We start from the raw sequence: 23,577 nt of genomic DNA, 5'->3' as shown, positions 1-23,577 counted from the left end.
TATGAGCTCATTTCTGAGACTATGCAGTGAAAACAACCATCTAACTCAGACCAATGGGTCGCCTAGTCAACCTGATAAGGTAACAATTCTTGAACTCTGACGTATGGATGTCAGACAACATAGTGAAAATGTCGTATTTGTTATCTCTCTTAGTTTGGGTTTATCTAAAAGTAAACCCCAAAACAAGAATTTGAGTCCAGGTGACTTACTTAGATGCAAAAAGATTGATAATCCTTAGAAATGAGCTCTTAAATCATGCCATTAACTTATAAGATTGTCTCCTGCAGAGAGAGACAATAGTCTAGCAAATAGCAAGACAATTTCTTGTACATCAAGAAAGAACCAACCCTTGCCATCAACTTAAAATGAACTCCCAGGCCGACCTATGCTAGTTGGCTAACTGCCTGGCCACCCAACTTTATTCATTCAAGGATTGACCACGTAGCTCAGTTTTCCTCTCCATGCTAAGACCTTCCTTCCCTCTAGGAGGTTTCAACACACAGACTGTGGTGCCCCAAGTATCTGGCCTCCTCACTTCCCAAGACTAAAAACTGTCCCGTATTTGTCACTCACTCTCATGGCCAAATTCTAGAGCTCACCACCTAGAGTCACATAGCTCTCTGAGTCCTGCGTTCAGACGGCACCCCAGCCCCAGCAGCCAGTCCTTCCCACTTGCTCAGGTGAAAGGAGAGGCCACCATGGACCACAAGAGCCTTAGGGCAGGGATTCCTTCTGGAGAATACTCAGAGACTACAAAAACCTCTTCTGATCCATAGATTCACGTTTCCTCTTTAAAATACCTTTGGATATTTCTTTGAAACCTGACAATACGGGGAAATAAATTTGTACAACTTGGGAGAAATCAAAGTTTTCATTATTCCATTTGTTTCACTTTCAGAAGACTAGCCTTGCTGGAATATAAAATGTCTCAGGCATTAGTGGAAAATGAAACATCTTGTTTTATTCCCAGCTGCTTAATGCTGTTAAGTTCTTAAGCACAATGTAACGAGTATCTGACCTTACACTCTGCTTTTATAGAAAACAAAAAGAATGAATACATTTGATTTATAATGCTCTGAACAATGAAATGAAAATAGCCTTTTATATGCTTTCATATTACCAACTTTTCTCGTTTCTATTTCTCAAAGCTTTTCTAGTCTTGTTTATTTGAATTGAAAGCACATGTCCTGTGAGCCTCTTATATAATTCCTTGGATAGTGAGCAATAACGATGAGTCTGATGGCAAGCCTGGTTTAGGCTAATTTTAACAGACAATAAAGTTTTGGTTTTGTTTTCACAAAACCTGTCTCCTACTATTTATTACACATACCTAGACACCTAACTACCTATTTCCTGCTGTTACATCACCACACGACTTTGCAAACTCTTTCTTTATGACATCGCTGAAAACCTATTTCAGAACTAACATAAGGATTCAGTTGTCCTTAACTTACAAGAACATTCACTGCATAAGAGCACAATAGGGACTAGTGGTTAGAAGCAGCCGGAGCAGGGCCAGCCGTATGGGGGCCGCCACACTGCCTCCCACACCTGGCTGTGTCAGCACAGTAGATGGAATTGAAAAGACCTGAGTTCAGACTCCAGTTCAGCTACACCTAAGTGGGATTGCTGTGGTTATAAATTGGATTCAGTTGTCTTCATCAGAAAAGTGAGAATAATACCTAACTCATAGGATTTTCTAAGGACTAAATGAGATCCATGCATAATATTTAGCACAGTGTTAGGCGCAAAGTAAACACTAAATGTTAACTCTGATAGAATATTCATAATCAAGTGTATGTGGCTATGTTATATAAAATTGGGATAAGCTGTTTTCTCCTGACTATTCCTCAGACCTAGACAAGTATCAAATGTACCCTTCAACAAGGTTGTATCAATTTACATGACAATAAAACTATGAGTAAGCCCACTTATTGGCTTCTGTACAAACACTGAGTGTTACCTCATGTAAATGCTAACATTAGGTCTTAATTTTTATGATAACTCATGAGATAATTTTATGTATATTGACCATTTATATTATGGCAATGGCTTTTCATGTCATTTGCCTATTTTATAAGGATGTTCTTTTCTTATATTTTAGGATGCATCATATATAAGAAACAGAATCTGTCATTTGTTCAAATACTTTTTCTAGTTTCTCCCTTGTCTGTAATTTTCCTTACAATGTTTGGGGTATATGGAGCCTTCAAATATTCAAGTAATCAAATGAAATCTTTCTGCCTTTGAAATAAAAAGATTAACTCATATGTTTGCCTAACATTAATTTTGTTTTTTAGTGTATTTAATTGATCTGTAATCAATTTCTATGCAATACAGCATTCCTTTTTATTTTCAAGTTTTTAACCATTTTCCCAATTACCATTTATCCATTTTTCTCTTCTCCCACTAACATAAAACTCTACTTTTTCTGTATTCTACATAACATATTTCTATCAAGTTATAGACATAGTCAAGTATTTTACTGACCTTTCTGTTTTCCTCATTACACATATTTTAATTTTGTAGTTTTATTGTGGTAGGCAGAATTCTAAGATGGCCTCCAATATTGCTCGCACATGCACACACCTTCTCCCAGTTATTCAATTAAACACCAATCCATATACTGCCTTGGAGGAATATCCGAATGCAATTAAGTTTCCAAACCAGTTAACCTTAAGCTAGGATTATGCAGGTGGCTTGGCCTAACCACATGAGCCCTTTAAAAGCAGCTAGTTTTCTCTGGCTGGTCTGGCTGGCAGCAGAGGTAGTAGATAGAGAGATGTGCTCTGGTTGACCTGGAAGAAAGCAAATATTCATCCTGTAAACTGGAGGTCCCATGTTAAGGAACAACAGGCCACCTCTAGAAGCTGAGAGCAGTCCCACACACAGCTAGATAAACAACAAGGTCCTGAATCTTATAACCACAAGGAAATGAGTTCTGCCAACAAATGAGCAGGGAAGAGGACCCCGAACCCAGATGAGAACTCAACCTGGATGACACCTTGATTTAGCCCCATCATTCTCTGAGCAGAGAACCCACACAGCCTTTGCCAGGCTTCTGAGCTTCAAAACTGTAAGCTAGTAGTTGAGAGTCCTTTTAAGCCACTAAATTTGTGGTAATCTGTCACATAGCAATAAAAAACTTACGTGTTTATAGTATACTTTCACAACCAGTATATCAGAACACCATCAATTCCTATTCCATCATATTATTTGTTCTTGGTAATCACACTTACAGTACTTTAAATTTTCTCAAAATTAAAATAAAAAAAGTTCTATTGATCTTTCATGTTAAGTGTATGGATTACATTGGAGACAGATCTGAATAGTCCGGGAGGCTCATTATCCCTCTTCCGTGGTGGCTAGACAGAAAGAGCAGCCTGGTGCCAGCCACTGCACTTCAGTGAGTTCTTCTTTCAAACCAGGCCACCCCCTCAACCACAAAGCCCATACTGTTACAAAACTGCCTTCCCAGAGCATACTGCTCATTAAGATTAGTGGGCTCCGTCAATGATAGACTGGATAAAGAAAACATGGTACATATATCCCATGGAATACTATGCAGTCATAAAAAAGAATAAAATTGTGTCCTTTGCAGGGACAAGCATGGAGCTGGAGGCCATTATCCTTAGCAAACTAATGCAGGAACAGAAAACTGAATACTGCATGTTCTCACTAACAAGTGGGAGCTAACTGATGAGAACACACTGACACATAGAGGGGAACAACACACCCTGGGGCCTATTGGAGGGTGAAAAGTAGGAGGAGGAAGATAAGCAGGAAAAATAACTAATGGATATCAGGCTTAATACCTGGGTAGTTAAATAATCTGTACAACCAACCCTCATGATACACATTTACCTATGTAAAAACCTGGACATCCTGCACATATACCCCCTGAACTTAAAATTTAAGTTAAAAAAGTAAAGTTTAGTGGACTCTCCTACCTGCAAGCCAGTCATTTACACACACACACACACACACACACAAACCTATTTCCTGTATACCTAGGATGTTGCTGGGGTGCATCAGCAAGCTCCTAAGTAATACCCAAATCGTCCTTACGCATTGTTCCTGCATCTCCAAACCACCCTTGGTTCTCACACCCACTGCTCAACTTCGCACATTCGGGGCCCTTTGCATCAAGTCCTTATCACTTAACACCTCCTAAGAGTCAGGTCTAAGTGTCTGAGGCTCAGGATTATGACCTGAAATACACCTTCTCATTTGCAATAGGGTTTGAGACCTCTTAATACTTTTATAGCTTCTCACAAGGCATCCTGGAAGTAATGTTGTCCATGGTTAGTCAATTACAACTTTGGAGTATCTTCCCACTCCAAAGCCCCCAAAATTAAAATTTCTCACTGCTCCCTGGGTCCATCTTTTCCTTTAATATTCCATTGATTCCCATTCTGCTTTCATCCTCAATTTTTCCATCATTTCCATAGCCTTTAGGTGGGAAAAAATGTGAAGCCCCTATCTCTTGCAGTACCATAAGGCAGATTGCCTCAGTCCCAGCTCAGCAAAGATTTCAAGGCCCAGATCTGAAACAACAGATTGGCTTGCTAAGTAACAAAATTATTGCCTTGATTTGTAGGGGAATTTGCCTTGTGGTGCTCATATCATTACAGATGTAAAAGTCAGCTCTGTGCTTCTCCAGTCTGGCAGGCATCTTACTCCACCACCAAGACACAACCGCAGCTGTGCCTCTGTGATATGCATTGGAGACCATGGGAATCCATGTGCACCCTCCTGCAATCTTATCTCATGTAATCCTGTTCATGATTTATTCACTGCTTTCAGAGGATATCAAAGTGAAAGCACCTTAATTGATGACCTTATTATCATTTTTGTCCATCCCTGAACCCAAATCAGATTCTGTGTTCTATTCTGGGCTTAGCTATGTCACCCTGACATCTATATCCTCAAACCTACTTTTAATTCAATCCTCTTCCCACTTAATTTTTCAGCCACTTTTCCCCTCCCTTGAGTATTATGTAACCCTAACTCTGGACAAAGTACTTCCTATTAAAAACTAATTCTTGATCATTTCCCTTGTCTCTCTTATCAGTAACTGATACTTGCCCCTGCATGTTCCCTGCTGTCCTCCCCTATGGAATCCTTACCATCCAGTTCCCTCCACCTTAGTAGAAAAAGTAGAGAGGACCAGCTTATTCCTAGAGTATATCTGGAATTGATTCATCACGGTTTTATCCACCATCCTTCACATAAAGTTCATACCATTCCTGCTGGTTTAAAAAGAGTTCAGATAAAGACGTATTTGAGAATGCAACTGATCAGGATATAAAAGTACAGTATATTTATTACAAACATTAACAAAATAATTAACCATGATTAGATATGAAAACAAGAAAAATTATTTGGGCAGCAAACTCTTACTACTTTTAAAATGGTATGGCATCACCTAGAAATAGTAAAGTTTTAAAATCATGTGTAGTTTATATATTAATCTGCATAAAAGTTACTTATTGTAACTGTCTTCAGTAGAAATTATCTGTAGATTATATAATCATATAAAGTAAATATAAAAATAAGTAAAATACTCTCTTCAATTTTCCTAACAACATATTATGGTTTAGAAATGCTTCAAAGAAAAGGCAAAATCCTTTAAAAGCACTCTAAATTTTAGGAAGACAAGTTGTAATTCACTTGAAACAAATTTCATTGTATATTGTTAACATAGTCAGAAGTAAAAAAATACAATGAGGCATGTTTTCTTTTACAGAATACTACAAAATTGAAGTTTTCTAATTAAACTCATAATATCTAAATGCTATCTACAGTTAAATTTTGCCTAATATGTTTGAAAGACTAAGTAAAAAGATAAACTTTTAAAAATCTTTAATATATTATCACAAATCACTGTAGAACTTGCATTACAATGTTAAATGAGATTATTTAAAATATGGATTGTACATTCTTCTAATTTTCATTGAAACAGATTTAATCTTGACAGGTGAGTTGTTTTTGGTCCATGTGCCCCACTGAATTCCAGTTGCAAGCAATTTTCCAGGGAAGTGATGAATGCCATTTAGATTTGCTAGACCGCACTGGTTAAACCACCAGCCGGTCTTGTTATGGAGGTGACTGCAGCTCTTCACAGACTGACCATTGAGCAGGCATGCAGGGCGACACCCATCATTATCAACATCTGATGTGCTAAAAGGCATTGCATTTTGATTATCTTCTTTTTTGAGGCCTCGGAATGCATCACCTGGGAAAAAAAATTTAATGATTGAATTTAAAGGAAATTTCTATTATTTTAATTAATCATTACCAGCATATTAGGCAAGAGCATCATATCTGGAAATAAGGTTTAAATGATTTTTCTACTGTTTATCATGTTAAAATTCTCCTACTCGAAGATTCAACATGCCACAATCTGGTGATGAGTTCCTCAACATGACAGGCATCTTTAAATGAATATTTCATATACAAGTCACAGTCCAAAATGGAAGTTTTGCTGTGTAGACAAAACCAGATATTTAGGCCAAAAATTACAGCATACAGAGCTGTCATAATTTGGACAGACCAATATGATAATTGATAATTTAGGAAAAGAAAATAATTTACACAGGGTAGGTTTTCATACCACTACCATTGACATCACTTTAGCTAAAGAAACTTTTACCTTTAAGAAATGTAGATTTACAATTTAAAAAGTTGGGGGGTTTTCTGGGGATTTTTTCTGTATATTATACAGAATACCAAATGCCCTCAAGAAAAATTCAGGTGTACTTTTGAGGTGTACCTTTTCTTCATGGCTCTTCACATGATTTATGGACCAATTGAATAGTAGTTAAGACAAAACCATTTTTAAAGGGCTTCTACTGAACATTGTTTTATTTTGTTTTGTTTTGTTTTTGAGACAGAGTTTTGCTCTTGTCCCCCAGTCTGGAGTGCAATTGCATGATCTTGGCTCACTGCAACCTTCACCGCCCGGGTTCAAGCGATTCTCCTGCCTCAGCCTACAGTGTAGCTGGGATTATAGGCACAAGCCACCACACCCAGCTAATTTTTTGTGTTTTTAGTAGAGACAGGGTTTCACCATGTTGGCCAGGTTGGTCTTGAACTCCTTTCCTCAAGTGATCCACCCGCCTCGGCCTCCCAAAGTGCTAGGATTACAGGTGCGAGCCACTGCTTCCGGCCTGAACATTGTGTGTATGGCATCTCTCGTATTTACAATATCCCTTCAATGATTAAGTATCCTGTCCAAGATGACCCAGTTAACTCAGTGGTAGAAGCAGGAGTCATATTTTGTTTCATAAAATTCCATAAAGTTAAAGATTCTAAGTAAACCCATAATACCTACATTTCACCTATATGTAAACTTTGGTTAATGTTTGAAACACTAATTAAAAAAGAAGTCATATAAAATCTGTGGAGAAACCAAGCTCTATGTTTGTTTCATTATTTCTGAATGTTTGGCATCTCTTGAGATAAATCTTTTGAAAGAGCCTGGAGAACTTCATTAGCAGTGCTGGTGATTCTGCTGATTATTAAAGTCTCTGACTCTGCACTTCATGGGGAACAAAACACACATATTGTAGGTATTTTCAGAGACGATATAATCTTCAACACCCACACAGTGTAATACCTTTGCAAATCCAGTGAGAGACAACACCCATGGAGCATTGCCTAAACAATGTGATCATTCCACGGATACTCTCCCTAGATAAAGTCCGACCACCAGAAGGACCATACAGCACATAAGCTCAATAGATTTTATTTAATTCATTTAAAATATATATGCATAAGTATATTTCCTTAAAAATAGCCTATTAAAATATACCCATCATGTTTTCTGCGAGAGTATGGTTGGAGAACATAACGCTTTTGTTTTCTGTAAGAATCTAGATAAATTTATCTCAAGTCTTATAATCAGGAATAGTTGTGATTCTCATGGAACAAGTCTACTGCTCAAATATTCAAATTCATATTTCTGTTTTTGCTCCAAGCTCAAAGCCAAATTTGTTATCTGCCTCTACCACACACCTGATTACATTTAACCCACTGGTTGTATCTGTATTTCTATCATTACATCCTGCTGACACCTTTTTCTTTTATTCTTCTGATTCCATTATGTGATCGACAGTTGAAAGTTACTTAACAACCTTGTTGGGAAAATGTAGAGTACAGTATGGCAAAGTTTGAGAGTTTTGTAAGGAAAATACTTTTGTCATTATCAATGTCATCCTTTAATTAGATCCTAGTCATCTTTGAGAGAACCCCCACATAAACTTTTCCTAAGGTAATATATTCCATCTTTAGATAGTTCTTTACACTTTTAGAGAGGAAGCATTGAAAATCATATATTGTAACTTTTTAAACTTTTCCCTATAGATCATGATTTGAATGTCGGACTTTCACCTAACATCCCAGTGTAAACCCCTCAGGTATCATAGATTCCAACCATGTCAGACAACTCTCTGTGTCCTATAATTTTCCTCCCTCTATGCCTTAACTCAAACTGCTCTGCTTATCAGCCTTCATTTGCCAAAAGTCTATCCATTCTTCCAAGACTAGATTAGTGGTTCTCAACGGCAAGTACGCCAACATATCCATCTGGCTTAAAATAACTGAATCAGATTCTACAGGAATATGTACTTTTAAAAAGCTTCCCAGGTTGAATCTAACATTAAAAGCTCGTTGAAAATTGCTTTTCCATGAATATTTTTTGGGTGCAATCAACTGGAATAATTCTCACCCTCTTTCTGACCCCAAAAGTCCTATCAGTATTCTATATTTCCAGGGTTACTTATCTTCTCCTTTATACTGGGATCAGTTAAAGAGCTGGGGACATATATCATTTATTTTTTGATTTCTAACACTAAATATACATAATGAACAAGCACCACAAACAGCAACAAGGGAGTTGAATTTAGTACTTTTTAATTCAAATGCCTTTAAATTGTCAGCATTAAAATGCAAGTTTAACATCAAGTATTTTGAAGTTCTAACAAATTAAATTTATTTGGAAATGAGCAGATGCATCAAAGTATAATGAAAAGAACACTAAACTAGTTTTTCTGTCAGCCTGGATTCTTGCCTTGGCTCAGGTGACATGATCTGGGAATCTTGGGCAAGTCACTTTATCACTCAGGTTTTTTCACCTGTAAAGTGAGAAGACTAGAGATCGTCTTTAACAGTCTGTCACTTCTAAATGTCAGCCTCTCTGAACATGAAAATGAAAATACCTTCACAGCCTCCTCCACAGGCCCTCTATCCAAAGAATTAACTGAAATTACATAAGGCAAATTGTTTTAGAGACTATAAAGCACTTCAGAAGCATGAGGTGGTACAATGATCATAAGGTGGTACAATGATCATAACCAAGTTTCAAAACTCAAGACTTGGCCAGCTTTCTTATTCCTAATCTATTCTGTTATCAGTTAGGTGTAAGACAAATGCATTATTTTTATCTTTGCTTAATAATGAGTCAGTTATAATTTAGATTTGGATAATTTTAGGAATAAAAAAAAAACTTACCAGCATTTCCTGAATACCGTCCTAAGTGCATTTTAAAAAATCTTGTTTCATCCTCTAGCCAAAAATTATCATATGATGCATAAGCAAGTGTGTCATCTTCAGATTCCAAAGACACATACAGCATAAAACTGGTATTTTTCTGATTTACTATATAAAAAATCTTTTTTAGTCCTAGCCAAAATTCTCCTGTAAAAAAAAAAATGCTTTGTTTTAATATATTTTAATACAAATTAGAATAATGCTTTATTCTTGAATGTTTGGTCTTGTTTAGCATTTCAAAAATTCTGAGATGGCTCACATAAGTAATTACAGGCACTGGATGGCCTAGCTCAAATTATCAGTGCTTACCTACTTTATAAAACAAACAAAATGCCTACTTCTACTTCACCAGACTTGAGAAAATCAGACCCTTTTTCTATCTCTCAAATTAAGTAAAATTTGGGGAGAGGAAACAATAATGATCTCCCCAAATTTTATCTCCCAAAATTAACTTAGTCTTCATTTAAAGACTAAAATAAAAAGTCAACTTTTACCTTAAGGCATTTCAACATAAAACCAATTGAAATATTATGGCAGGTAACAAAATGTTATTAACCAGTAAATGTAGAAGGTTTAACCTCCAAATCAGCAGCTCCTAAAGAAACATTTCCTAAAAACGCTCAGTCGAAATTATTTTTTGCTGCCTTGTAATACTTTCTTAACAGACACTTCTTTGTTACAATGCATCTAGTTAATTTCCTATGCCTTGAACATCATGTAATAACATTGGAATATCCCCGGGTTTAGGATCAATATTTCCAAGACGATTCTAGATTCAGGATGAAATATAAACTCCCCAGCTCAGACTGCATACTTCTTGCATACATATCCTAGCCAATGGCTTTCTACCTCTCCCTACCCACGTGGCATAGCCCAAATGTGGATACCTCTACTCTGAGATATATGCCTCTACTTGAATTATAAAATTATTAAAGAAAATAAGGGTCCAGTCAAAACAAACTTCAGAGCCGGAGGATGATGTGACAGCATTCAAACTCTTAAAATTATAGCTAAGATATTAAGTCTTTCTTCAGAGCTCACGGGCATGGACATTTTAGCAACACACTTACAAATGAAAAGTAAGGAGAGAAATTGGGCCCAATAAGATAGCTCCATAGGGGTCCACTGAGTCTCACACAGTGTATAACACTTCAGTTTAAGTGCCCCTGCCATCTTTTCCCAGTAGCCCACCCTCAAATTTAAGACTTAAAAATGCATTTTCTGTAATCCCAAATTAATTAATTAATTAATTTTGTTTCCTTTTTTTTTTTTTTTTTGAGAGAGTCTCACTTTGTCACCCAGGCTAGGGTGCAGTAGCGCAATCTGGGCTCACTACAACTTCCGCCTCCCCCCAGTTCAACAGATTCTCATGCCTCAGCCTCCCAAGTAGCTGGGATTACAGAGGTGTGCACCACCACCCCCAGCTAATTCTTGTATTTATTTTTTATTATACTTAAGTTCTGGGATACATGTGCAGAATGTGCAGGTTTGTTACATAGATATACTTGTGTTATGGTGATTTGCTGCACCCCTGAACTCATTATCTACATTAGGTATTTCTCACAATGCTATCCCTCCTCTAGCCCCCTACCCCCCAACAGGCCCCGGTGTGTGATGTTCCCCTCCCTGTGTCCATGTGTTCTCATTGTTCAACTCCCACTTATGAGTGAGAACATGTGTTTTGTTTTCTGTTCCTGTGTTAGTTTGCTGAGAATGATGGTTTCCAGCTTCATCCATGTCCCTGCAAAGGACATGAATTCATTCTTTTTATGGCTGTATAGTATTCCATGGTGTATATGTGCCACATTTTCCTTATCCATTTTATCACTGAAGGGCATTTGGGTTGGTGCCAAGCCTTTGCTGTTGTGAATGGTGCTGCAATACACATACGTGTGCATGTGTCTTTACAGTAGATTTATAATTCTTTGGGTATATACCCAGTAATGGGATTGCTAGGTCAAATGGTATTTCTAGTTCTAGATCCTTGAGGAATCCCCACACTGTCTTCAACAATGGTTGAACTAATTTACACTACCATCAACAGTGTAAAAGCATTCCTATTTCTCCATATCCTCTCCAGCATCTGTTGTTTCCTGACTTTTTACTTATCACCATTCTAACTGGCATGAGATGGTATCTGATTGTGTTTTTGATTTGCATTTCTCTAATGACCAGTGATGACAAGCTTTTTTTCGTATGTGGTTGGCCGTTTAAATGTTGTCTTTTGAAAAGTGTCTGTTCATATTCTTTGCCCACTTTTTGACGGGGTTATTTGTTTTTCCCTTGTAAATTTGTTTAAGTTATTTGTAGATTCTGGATATTAGCCCTTTGCCAGAAGCTTAGATTGCAAAAATTTTCTCCCATTCTGTAGGTTGCCTATTCACTTTGATGATAATTTCTTTTGCTGTCCAGGAGCTCTTTAGTTTAATTAGATCCTATTTGTCAATTTTGGCTTTTGTTGAAATTGCTTTTGGTGTTTCAGTCATGAAGTCTTTGCCCACGCCTATGTCATGAATGGTATTGCCTGGGTTTTCTTCTAGGGTTTTTATGATTTTAAGTCTTACATTTAAATCTTTAATGCATCTTGAATTAATTTTTGCATAAGGTAAAAGGAAGGGGTCCAGTTTCAGTTTTCTGCATATGGCTAGCCAGTTTTCCCAGCACCATTTATTAAATAGGGAATCCTTTCCCCATTGCTTGTTTTTGTAAGTTTTGTCAATGACCAGATGGTTGTAGATTTGTGGTGTTATTTCTGAGGCCTCTGTTCTATTCCATTGGTCTATATATCTGTTTTGGTTCCAGTACCAAGCTGCTTTGGTTACTGTAGCCTTGTAGTATAGTTTGAAGTCAGGTAGCATGATGTCTCCAGCTTTGTTCTTTTTGCTTAGGATTGTCTTGGCTATACAGGCTCCTTTTTGGTTCCATATGAAATTTAAAGTAGTTTTTTCTAACTATGTGAAGAAAGTCAATGGTAGCTTGATGGGAATAGCATCGAATCTATAAATTACTTTGGGCAGGCTAGGTACAGTGGCTCACGTCTGTAATCCCAGCACTTTGGGAGGCTGAGGTGGGTGGATCACTTGAGGTCAGAAGTTCAAGACCAGCCTGATCAACATGGTGAAATCCCGTCTCTATTAAATATACAAAAATTAGCCAGGTGTGGTGGCAGGCACCTGTAATCCCAGCTACTCAGGAGGCTGAGGCAGGAGAATCTCTTGAATCCGGGAGGCAGAGGTTGCAGTGAGCCGAGATCACACCATTGCACTCCAGCCTGGGCAACAAGAGTGAAACTTCGTCTCAAAAAAAAATTACTTTGGGCAGTATGGCCATTTTCATGATATTGATTCCTCCTATCCATGAGCATGGCATATTTTTCCATTTGTCTGTGTCCTCTCTTATTTCCTTGAGCAGTGGTTTGTAGTTCTTGAAGAGGTCCTTCACATCCCTTGTAAGTTGGATTCCTAGGTATTGTATTCTCTTTGTAGCAATTGTGAATGGGAGTTCACTCATGATTTGGCTCTCTGTTTGTCTATTATTGGTGTATAGGAATGCTTGTGATTTTTGCACATTGATGTTGTATCCTGAGACTTTGCTGAAGTTACTTATCAGTTTAAGGAGCTTTGGGACTGAGACGATGGGGTTTTCAAAATATACAATCATGTCATCTGCAAACAGAGACAATTTGACTTCCTCTTTTCCTAATTGAATATCCTTTATTTCTTTCTCCTGCCTGATTGCCCTGGCCAGAACTTCCAATATTTTGTTGAATAGGAGTGGTGAGAGGGCATCTTTGTCTTATGCTGGTTTCCAAAGGGAATGCTTCCAGCTTTTGCCCATTCAATATGATACTGGCTGTGGATTTGTCACAAATAGCTCTTATTATTTTGAGTTACATTCTATCAATACCTATTTTATTGAGAGTTTTTAACATGAAAGGGTGTTGAATTTTATCAAAGGGCTTTTCTGCATTTATTGAGATAATCATGTGGTTGTTGTCATTGATTCTGTTTATATGGTGGATTATGTTTATTGATTTGCATGTGTTGAACCAGCCTTGCATCCCAGGGATGAAGCCCACTTGATCATGGTGGATAAGCTTTTTAATGTGCTGCTGGATTCAGTTTGCCAGTATTTTATTTAGGATTTTCACATCGATGTTCATCAGGGACATTGGCCTGAAATTTTCTTTTTTTGTTGTGTCTCTGCCAGGTTTTGGTGTCAGGATGATGCTGACCTCATAAAAACAGTTAGGGAGGATTCCCTCTTTTACTATTGCTTGGAACAGTTTCAGAAAGAATGGCACCAGCTCTTATTTGTACCTCTGGTAAAATTTGGCTGTGAATCCGTCTTTTGTAATTTTATAGAGACATGGTTTCAACATGTTGGCCCGCCTGGTTTCGAACTCCTGGCCTCAAGCAATCCACCTGTCTCAGCCTCCCAAAGTGCTGGGGCTACAGGCATGAGCCACCAGGCCCAGCCCCAAATTTGTTTTCAAAATACACCAGTACAAAGCTGTCTCCGTTTGCATGCACTATACCTGCCTGAAGACCTGGTCAGTCAAAACTCATATTCTTTCCCCATAGAAATAAACTTGAAGTAAGGAAGATGGCAATTCAAAGCCTGTATATGGATCTATAACTACCTAATTCAAGAAGAAGCATCAATGGAAAAATCAGAAGTAATGCTGCGGAAATGCAAGCATATTCACTATACTCCATAGCATGGCAGTTACCTGGGTATAAGCCAAATGGCTTCTAAAATCACTGGCATTCAGTAGCATTTTTAGCACTAGGACTAACACCATTACTTACCAAATCCTTGGATGACATTATTATGAGAGATTAAAGATTTAAAATTATAAAAACAGTAACTGTTAAAATAGCAGAAAAATTAGCAAACTCACTGGCAGAAGTTCCAACTAATGTAAAATTCTGCAAAGTTCAGAAATATTGGTGTTTCTGTTTACCAGCAAAAGTGATGCTGCCATGTGGCAATAATGTAAACAGATTTTTACATTCACCTGGGGTTATAATTTTCAAATTTTGAACATAAAGATGTTTACTGACATTTTAATAATATGATCAGTTTAAATAATTTGAATTTGCACAGACACCTCAATTGGCCATTTCACTGGCTTGTATCGATACTACACACATCTCAAGAATTTTAAGATCTAGGACAATGCTGCCATTCAGTTTTTCGTTCTGCAAACAGTTGGTGAGCACCTGCCAGAATCTGCTGGGTACACAGTAGGTACTTAATACATATCCAATCTAGAATTTTCACTCAAATCACATTTCACCAGATATCTACAAATAAAAATTTCCAGATCTCAACTGAAGACCTACTTATTTTAAATAATCTGGCATATGAAAAGAGGGTGATTTAAGTCATATTTTGATATTTGCAAGTATTTGCTATTTTTACTGAAGATCTGACCAATAGAGATTCTATAGATATAATATCAAAAAGAGTAAAAAATGTAGAGTAGAAATACAAAAAATTAACCTAAAAGGTCTCCAAATCCATCCAGATAATCACACCACAACCTTTGGAAATCAATTATCCCATCAATCCTTTTCTGTATCACAGTCCATCCACCTCCTCTGTAATCCATGTCACACATTACCTAAAACAAGCACAGGGAAGCACAAAATAATACACTATTATTTTCATTATTTGATAATATAACACTCACGCTTCATCCTTAGGCCTAGAAAAAGAGACGATACTGCCACTGAGTTTTCAATGCAATCATATGCCATTAATTCATTCAGATTTTTTTATATCTCTAGAAATAAGGCTGTTTATTATAAAACAAACCTGTAATTAACCTAAATAATTTTGTTTATTATAAAACAAATTTGTAATTAACTTAATCACGGTCCCTATAACAATCATTTTTTAAAATATGTATTTGCAGCATTTTTTTCTTTCTTTTTTTTTTTTTCTTTTTTGAGACGGAGTCTCCCTCTGTCACCCAGGCTGGAGAGGAGTGGCGCGATCCGGCTCACTGCAAGCTCCGCCTCCCTGGTTCACGCAATTCTCCTGCCTCAGCCTCTTAAGTAGCTGGGACTACAGGCGCCCGCCAGCACACCGGGCTAATTTTTTGTATTTTTTAGTAGAAACGGGGTTTCAACTGTGTTAGCTGGGATGGTCCCGATCTCCTGACCTCGTGATTCGCCCGCCTCGGCCTCCTAGAGTGCTGAGATTACAGGCGTGAGCCACCGCGCCTGGCCGTATTTGCAGCAGCATTTTAAGGTTATGCTGTTATTACTCAACTTTACAAATATTCTTCAGTTTGTATAACAGTATTGCTCTGATGTGGCAGAGCAATGTATTTCTCTATAAACTTTTGAATGAAAACACTGGTGTGTGTGTGTGTGTGTGAGAAATGTGTTCACGTGCTTGTCTTTGCTCTTTTCTCCCACAAGCCTGGAAGGCCTGTGTTCAGACTGGCATTTTCAGAGAAAGGCATGATCTGTGCCCACTCAGCAGGTGCTCATAGACACATCTGTTGATGCTGTGTAAAAGCTCCTAAAAGGACCTCTGTAGGGGACGCATAGAAGCAATATAGGGAAGAAATCAGAGGAAAATTCTCCCTCAGAAACTTCCCGCATAGAGACAGAGAAAAGGCAGTGTGGAGGAAGTTAAGGAACCAGCACTTTCCCACAGAAGAGGTGATTATGCATCCCACTCTTCACAAAATTAGAAGCCTTCCTTTTCCACGTCTGTTCAGATCTAGTTTTGAATCTGTAGGTGAAGTCACTTAGGTAATTTTAAAATTATTTCCCACCTAATTTCCATTTTTTTGACATCTTGTCAATAGATTTCAAATAAAATAATGGTAGTGACTCTAAGAAGAGAAACCAGTAGTACCTACTTAGAAAAAAAGTGACTTTATTATCCAATAAAGGTTATCAATAAGGTATAAGTATCATAAACCGTCTTCTGCACAAAGAAGTGCCCAGGAAAAAATATATATAATATATATAATTGTATATGTGTGTGTATATATATATATACACACACACGAATATATTCCATCAATATGCATAGTCTCTGGTAGAAATTTCTACTAGATATCCTTGCAGAGAACTACTAAGAATAGACATAAGAGTAATTTATCAATTTCAGAATGAATCAGCTTTTCAATCTGCCTTGCACTCCACTGAAAGGTTTTTTAATTATTAATTTCTCATACAATCACATAAAATCATCTATCATCAAAAGAAATTATAAACATATACAGGAAGAGAAGTCAAAAGTATTTTTAGTAAGCTCCAAGGCAAAGCACACCATTATTTTCCAATATCCACAGGCTAATTAAAGCAAGCAAGTATTATATTGCATAGTTCTGCCTGCTATAGTTCTGCCTATTATGAGGATAATATAAGCTTTCGCATCAGATGGATTTACTTTAAAGAGTATAACCATGGAAACTCAAATAGAAAAGTGAAAGACAGACTCTAGCTCTTTTATTAATTCATGTTTTGGGCATTAGAATTCTAAAATACCAAAATTTTGAAACTAGAACTTTACCTAATTTATTTAAAATTTTTCAAGGAAAAAATAAATATTAAAACAATTTAAATTTTAACATAAATTAAATTGGTTGGATGTTTATCTTAGCCCACATAATATGGGAAAACTTTACCTCAAATGGGTAGCTAGATCCTTCTGGGTGAATTATGTATAAACCACTCGGTGTTTTGGTGACAGAACCAATGGTATCCTTAATATCAGTGCAATCTAAACCTAGAAAAGCAAAATTATTTAATTGGGATATTTTCAAGTGTACATTTAAGGCAATCATTTTACTATAGAGAATTGATAGTGCTATTATTATCATAATTTTCATTAATAATATTATTTTAACTCCTGCAAAATGAAAAATGGTCACAATTTTAGAAATAAGAAGAAAATATAAAGGATTAAAGAATTTATGCTGCAAGAAGCCTTCACTTATAATATCACTGTTAGTGATTTGTTTCCTATACTGTTTAAAAGTTTCATTTGGGATCAACACTTATTAAACATATTTTATAATTACACATTCTCTTTCCCAATAAATAATGCCCTTTCAGAAAATTAAGTTTATCTTAGAGGATGTAATGTTTAAAGGAAGTCTACATAAACGGGGAGGAGAACACCGAAACGAATAAGCAAATTAACCACTATAAACACATCTTTCAGTATTCTATTCCCAACTTCAGAGACTGAGGTGTTTGGGACCACTAATACCAGTAGCCAAAGGAACAAAGGGGAAATCACTTTCTTAACCAAGAAATTATGCCTGATGTTAGAGCCTACTCTGTTTACAACAGTTAGAATTATAGCCCCCATAATCACCTTCTCCAGAGCACTCATCTCTAAGGGATTGTAAACATGTGTATGTGGATATGGATATTACATTTTCTGGAAGATACTCTACTCTGTAGCATCTTTTATAAATGAAACAAATTCAACCCTTAGAGTGTCCATTATCCAAATGCCCGTCTGAACATCCTAGTTCTACCCCTAACACTTTACTTCATTGTGTTATCCTAACCATTTACGTAGTAAGGTATTACACAAAGCCCTTACCATAGTGCCCAGCACATCCAAATAATGAAGAAAATGCCATCTACAAAAAAGTTAGCTATAAAAAGTTATTTGCTTTCCCCTTCGTCTCTAGGAGACATAGATTTGTTGTTGCCTGTGTCCTTAATTGTTAAGAGATATTCTTATAATGACTCTATGCTCAGAGACATGATAGAAGTTCATGCTGAAGGACTGATCTGGGTTGGAGTATCTGCTTTATCATTACCTTTCAAATTAACGTGAACAGATTATTTCGATTTTTCTGGGCTGGATATTTCTTATCTGATGATGATGATCAGAGCAAGCCCTTATATTTGCTCTCCCTATGATTTGGGCAATTTTTTTTCCTTGTGATAAACATTTGATTCGGGCAATATTTTAAGAGACTTTCCTGTATTTATTCATTTAAACCTCACATCAACTATAAGAGGTAGGTACTATCAGTTTACTGATGAGAAAACATATCAAGAGAGCAGCAGGTCAGAAATTTAAAACCAAGGATTCTGACATCAGAGTCCATGCTCCTGACTACCACACCATACGTGCTTTGGGGCAGTTATGAGATATAATGAAATAATTTTACTAACAAAATAACGTGAGAAAGTGCCTGTCTTCCTATCTATCACATAGAAGATTTTCAGGCACTGTTTATTCTCTTCTTTTTCGAAGAAGAACATAAAGATCATGTTCTAGGCACTCAATAATATTTATTTATTTAAACATTTGGGGATAAATTCATATTTATAAGATTTATAGGGTATTTTTCCTAGAAGTCCAAGCCTTTAGGAATTAATATGCTGTATTTTAGTATAAAAAGTGCTAACTTTCAGTTTATTCTTGTCTTACATTTCTTTTTCCTTTCAAATTTTATGCCCCAATTTTAAACATTTCAAACATGTCAGAAACATTTTTTACAGGTAGGAGGAACTTTGAAGCTTTCTTTTCTTCTATCTGAAGATGAATTATTAATAAGATGTAAACCAGGAGCCCAGAACAATGCTACAGAAAACAATGTTATTTTCAACAGCTTCAGGATATCTTTATACAGCCATGGCTTTCACATGGTTGAAAAAGTATCCCATTTTAAGAAAGTACCACATTGTCTGTGGTGAAATTTGCTTAATGGCAGGTATTAGCCCTCCAGTCTGTTAGAGAACGGTGAGCTGCAGTTTTTAAACAAAACTTTTAAATGGATCGACCTGTCCAGGAAAATTTTAAGCAATAAAAGACAAACATGTAAAGGCTGAAATACCAAAGTTCTCACCATGTGACTGAACTGGTCTGTGAGGAAAAGGATCCAGTTGTTTTCTAAAAACTTCAGTAGTCAAAAGGAGAACTCTATTCATGAGCTCGTTAACCTAAACACGTGCATACACATTTAAGTAAATTTATATTTGAAGAAATTGCCATCTTTAAGCCTCTCATAAACCCAGCTCTGAAATACATAACGGTGTCCATTTCTCTAGATTGATTTCGTACTGCTTTAACAAAGAATAAAGACAAAGCTAAATAGCAATCATTGAATTTCGTAGTATCTACCTCCTTAACATCGATTTTATCTGCCCCTATTTCTGCATTTGGCTGCTCTTGTACATTTGTCTTTCATACCTTGTCCAAATCATTGCTGTAGTTTCTTACCTCCTCTCTTGGCTCTTCCTCAAGTCACTGGCCACACAAGTTGATCAGACTGTGGCATTTCCTTGCTTAAACACTACAGTGGCTCTTTGGTGTGGTACGATTTCGTTCTTGCCTATTCCTATAGTCAGTTTTCCTTAAATACTCAGCCTCACCAGCCACTCCACCCTGCATCAACTCCAGGAAGTTTCCCCAGAATGGAATGTCCTCTTCGCCTTACCCAGCCTGTATGATTTTTAAAACATTTATTCATCCTTTATGACTGTTCACAGACTTTCTCCTCTGGGAAACTTTTTTGTATCTGAGAGTTCTCTTTTGTGCCATTCTAACAACCACATTTTTGTCAATACATTTTAATGCTCCACTAGACTGTATACCCCTTAAATAGTTCAATTGTTTTACTGCTTTTTGTTTGCCTAAAGTTTACTATGGTGCCTCTAACATAGTAGGCGCTAAATAGATGTCTGAACATGAAAGCATTTTAAAAAAAGATTATACCTCCAGCTAATTATACATCAACGTGCACATGCAATAAAAACACAATGCTAAAACATCTATACCTGATTAGACAAATAATCCAAGGAAGTTTGTTGCTCATCCATCATATTCCTTAGTAGTTTTTTGGTACTTCTTGTGTAGGAAACAATAGAATTTTGCAAATTTCCTTAACCATAATAAAAAGCGGCTGTTAAGTATTATATTGTTATAGAAAACAATCACAGTGAAAAATAGTGAATTTTACCTGATTTTGGATGTGTATGTTAACTCAATACTATCTCAATTTATCTTAATACTCAGAATTACATATTTTAGTTAGTATATATTTTGTTTAACTCAGAATTAACCCCAGAAATGATTGTGTCAATACTTATTAATGAAACTATGCTTCCTACTAATATAGATTATCCAGAATAATTAATTTGTTATAATTAAGAGACAGTGTTCTGATTATAAATTCTCACTTTATAAAATGAGATATATAGAGGCAGGAGGTATAGGAGTCATCAATTCTTACTGTATAAGAAAGTTAATGGTAACAATTTTATACCAGGCAAGTTAATTTTTAAAAGTACATCTTGGTTTTAATTTTTCTATTAATACTATATTTATATAATTAAATTGCTAGCACATACATATACATACACATAATAAATCTTAGTCAAAAGTTTTGGTTATTTGGTTTCTGACTAAACATTTACCATGCATTTTCCTTTTAAAAATATTTTTATCTTAGGAGAAAATTTCTTATAGTGAAGTTGTGATAACAGTACAAATAACTTTTTTACTAACGCCTTTGAGACCATGTTGCCATAATGTACCATCTTGCCATTTCAGTGTGTATTTCTTACACCAAAGACATTTCTAATAACACAACCATCAAAATTAGGAAATAAACATTGACTATCTATATTTCTCAGACCCTATGTGAGTTTTACCCAAGATAGCAATAATGATGCCCCCTATAACAAAAGGGCCATACATTATCACATATGTTATTCTTTAAAAATTTATTTTCCAAGTTTCTTTCCACCAGCAGTAGGATCGCATTAATAAATCTAATAGAATTAATAGTTTTAATTCTACCTCACTCAGCTTCCTCTCTCTTTTTTATTTTCAGTCTCTCACTTTCTATTAGCTTTTTCCTGAATTTAGCCATCTGTCTTAATAGGCCTAAAGCTGCACTCATTGGTTTGAGAAGCCTGAGACCCTTTTGTTACACACAGAATTAGCTACATAGAAAAAGGATCCATTCATTTACCAAATATTTATTAAGCACCTATCATGGGCCAAACAATAAAGCTTCTAGCCTAGGATGATCAGGATGTGTAGAAAATGACCCAGACAAAAGCTAAAGTATACTTTTCAATGTCTAGCCTAAAAATAATGAATCATATACCCTTATTATTGTGTTTATTTTTAATACTTACTACACATGAAATGTTTTTCTTCTCGTGTAATTTTAGTTTTAACATCACATGATTCCTCACAGTCTTCCTTACAAACAGTATCATTACTTTTACTTTCATCTTTTGCATTAGATACATCTTCTACAATGTTAACTACTGAAGAGTCCTTTATATTAAAAAAAATAGAAATAAGAAAAAATACATTAAACATGTTATATGACATAATACATAATAAATAAGACTATAGGGAAAAGCTTAGATTTCAGGAAAGACAAGGCTGATCATTAGAGAAAAATATAAGCTATTTAATTCAAACTTCCACAAATGAACCTGATGAGTAAATAAAATCTAATGGACCAATTTCTTAATATCCTAGGTAGTCACTCACAGGACAATATTTGAAATATGAAAGTTTGTGGAACAGCTTTTTTTAAGCAACGTGATTTTTTATTACCTATCAGATATTTCATTGACAAGTTGTGGGCTAGTTTTTAATCTAGGCCTGAAATGTCTTTAAAATTTTTTCATAAGATATTTGTTGAGTCAATCTTCAGTTTATAGCTTCCTCAGTTTAAAAACAGTAACATTAAAGCAATTTTTCAACATTTCTAAATGTTTTAATTGTTCCATAAATTATATTTGGTAGTTATGATTAATCTTTTCAAAATTCTAATCATGCTTTCCTAGCTAATATAATATTGCTAAAATTCTTACCGTAGAATGATGTACACAGTTACCTTGTACAGCTTCTCCACAAATAAAAATACATACATTTACGAATAAGAGTGAGGCTTGGAATGGAGACATCATATTTTTCTTGGATAGATGAAAACACTTCTTCAAATATCAGTCAGCTCTCTGTGGAAAGAACTACAGAGCATAGAGTCTTCAGTTAAAAACCTCTGGAAAGCGTACAACAAAAACAGAAGCCAATACTTACTAGTTTCCATGCCCTGGTTTGAAACAACACCCTTCATATGAAAAACAAAGTAGCCTCTAGAGATCCTGACATTTTAAGTTGTACAATTCCTTTTTTATCACTTCATGTCTGTATTATATATCCAAGTTTTTGCAATATAGGCAACAAATAGATAAATAAGTAAATAAATAAATAAATGACAGATGTGGATAAATAAAGCATGAATTTATAAATTCATCTAATTTTTGTGAGTCAGCCTTTTCTTGCCTTGGGAAAAAAAATGCATTTGATAAGCTATACAGCAATACTTGCAAACTGCTTGCAAAAAAATAGGAAATAGAAATGACTGAGGGAGTGGTAAAAATATTACCTTGGAACTATTGCTATAAAATGCTAAGTAGAAATTTGATCAAGGTGGACATCCAGAGCAGATAATTCAGACTTAAAATACACTTTTAAAATGCCAAATTTCAAGGCCGGGCACAGTGGCTCACGCCTGTAATCCCAGCACTTTGGGAGGCCAAGGCAAGTGGATCATCTGAGGTCAGGAGTTCAAGACCAGCCTGGCCAACATAGCGAAACCCTGTCTCTACTAAAAAATACAAAAATTAGCCGGACGTTGTGGTGGACGCCTGTAATTGCAGCTACTTGGGAGGCTGAGGCAGGGAGAATCGCTTGAACCTGGGAGGCGGAGGTTGCAGTGAGCCAAGATCGCACCACTGCACTCCAGACTGGGCGAAAGAGCGAGACTCCGTCTCAGAAAAAACAAACCAAACCAAAAAAACCCCAAATTTCAAGACTGTAATTAATCTGTAATTAGTTGTAATCTAATTACAACTATTTTGTCAAAACTGTAAAAATTCTGAACATCAGAGAAATAATGTTGTTGAAAATGACCACTCTTTGAAGGTTGATAGATCAATGTCTTCAAATTTTCTCTTTCAATGTCTCCTTCCCTTCATTCTACACACACGCCTAAGT

The 23,577-nt window shown here is 36.0% G+C and overlaps 1 protein-coding gene across 1 annotated transcript; it reads right to left on the bottom strand.

The window, feature by feature from the left end:
- Positions 1–5,300: 5,300 nt before the first annotated feature.
- ANGPTL5 (angiopoietin like 5) lies at positions 5,301–23,109 on the bottom strand. The gene is made up of 8 exons (XM_021926466.2): positions 22,392–23,109; positions 21,699–21,843; positions 20,331–20,434; positions 19,400–19,493; positions 17,210–17,310; positions 15,061–15,181; positions 9,514–9,699; positions 5,301–6,238 (listed from the first exon to the last, which is right to left on the bottom strand). The coding sequence occupies exons 1-8, from the start codon at positions 22,485–22,487 to the stop codon at positions 5,919–5,921; spliced, it is 1,167 nt and encodes a 388-aa protein (XP_021782158.2). The 5' UTR covers positions 22,488–23,109; the 3' UTR covers positions 5,301–5,918.
- Between the last annotated feature and the right edge of the window lie 468 nt (positions 23,110–23,577).

This window comes from Papio anubis, chromosome 12 (assembly GCF_008728515.1).
Source record: "Papio anubis isolate 15944 chromosome 12, Panubis1.0, whole genome shotgun sequence".
Lineage (NCBI taxonomy): Eukaryota > Metazoa > Chordata > Mammalia > Primates > Cercopithecidae > Papio > Papio anubis.
Note: the sequence above shows the minus strand (reverse complement) of the source record. Positions and strands in the feature narration are given on the sequence as shown.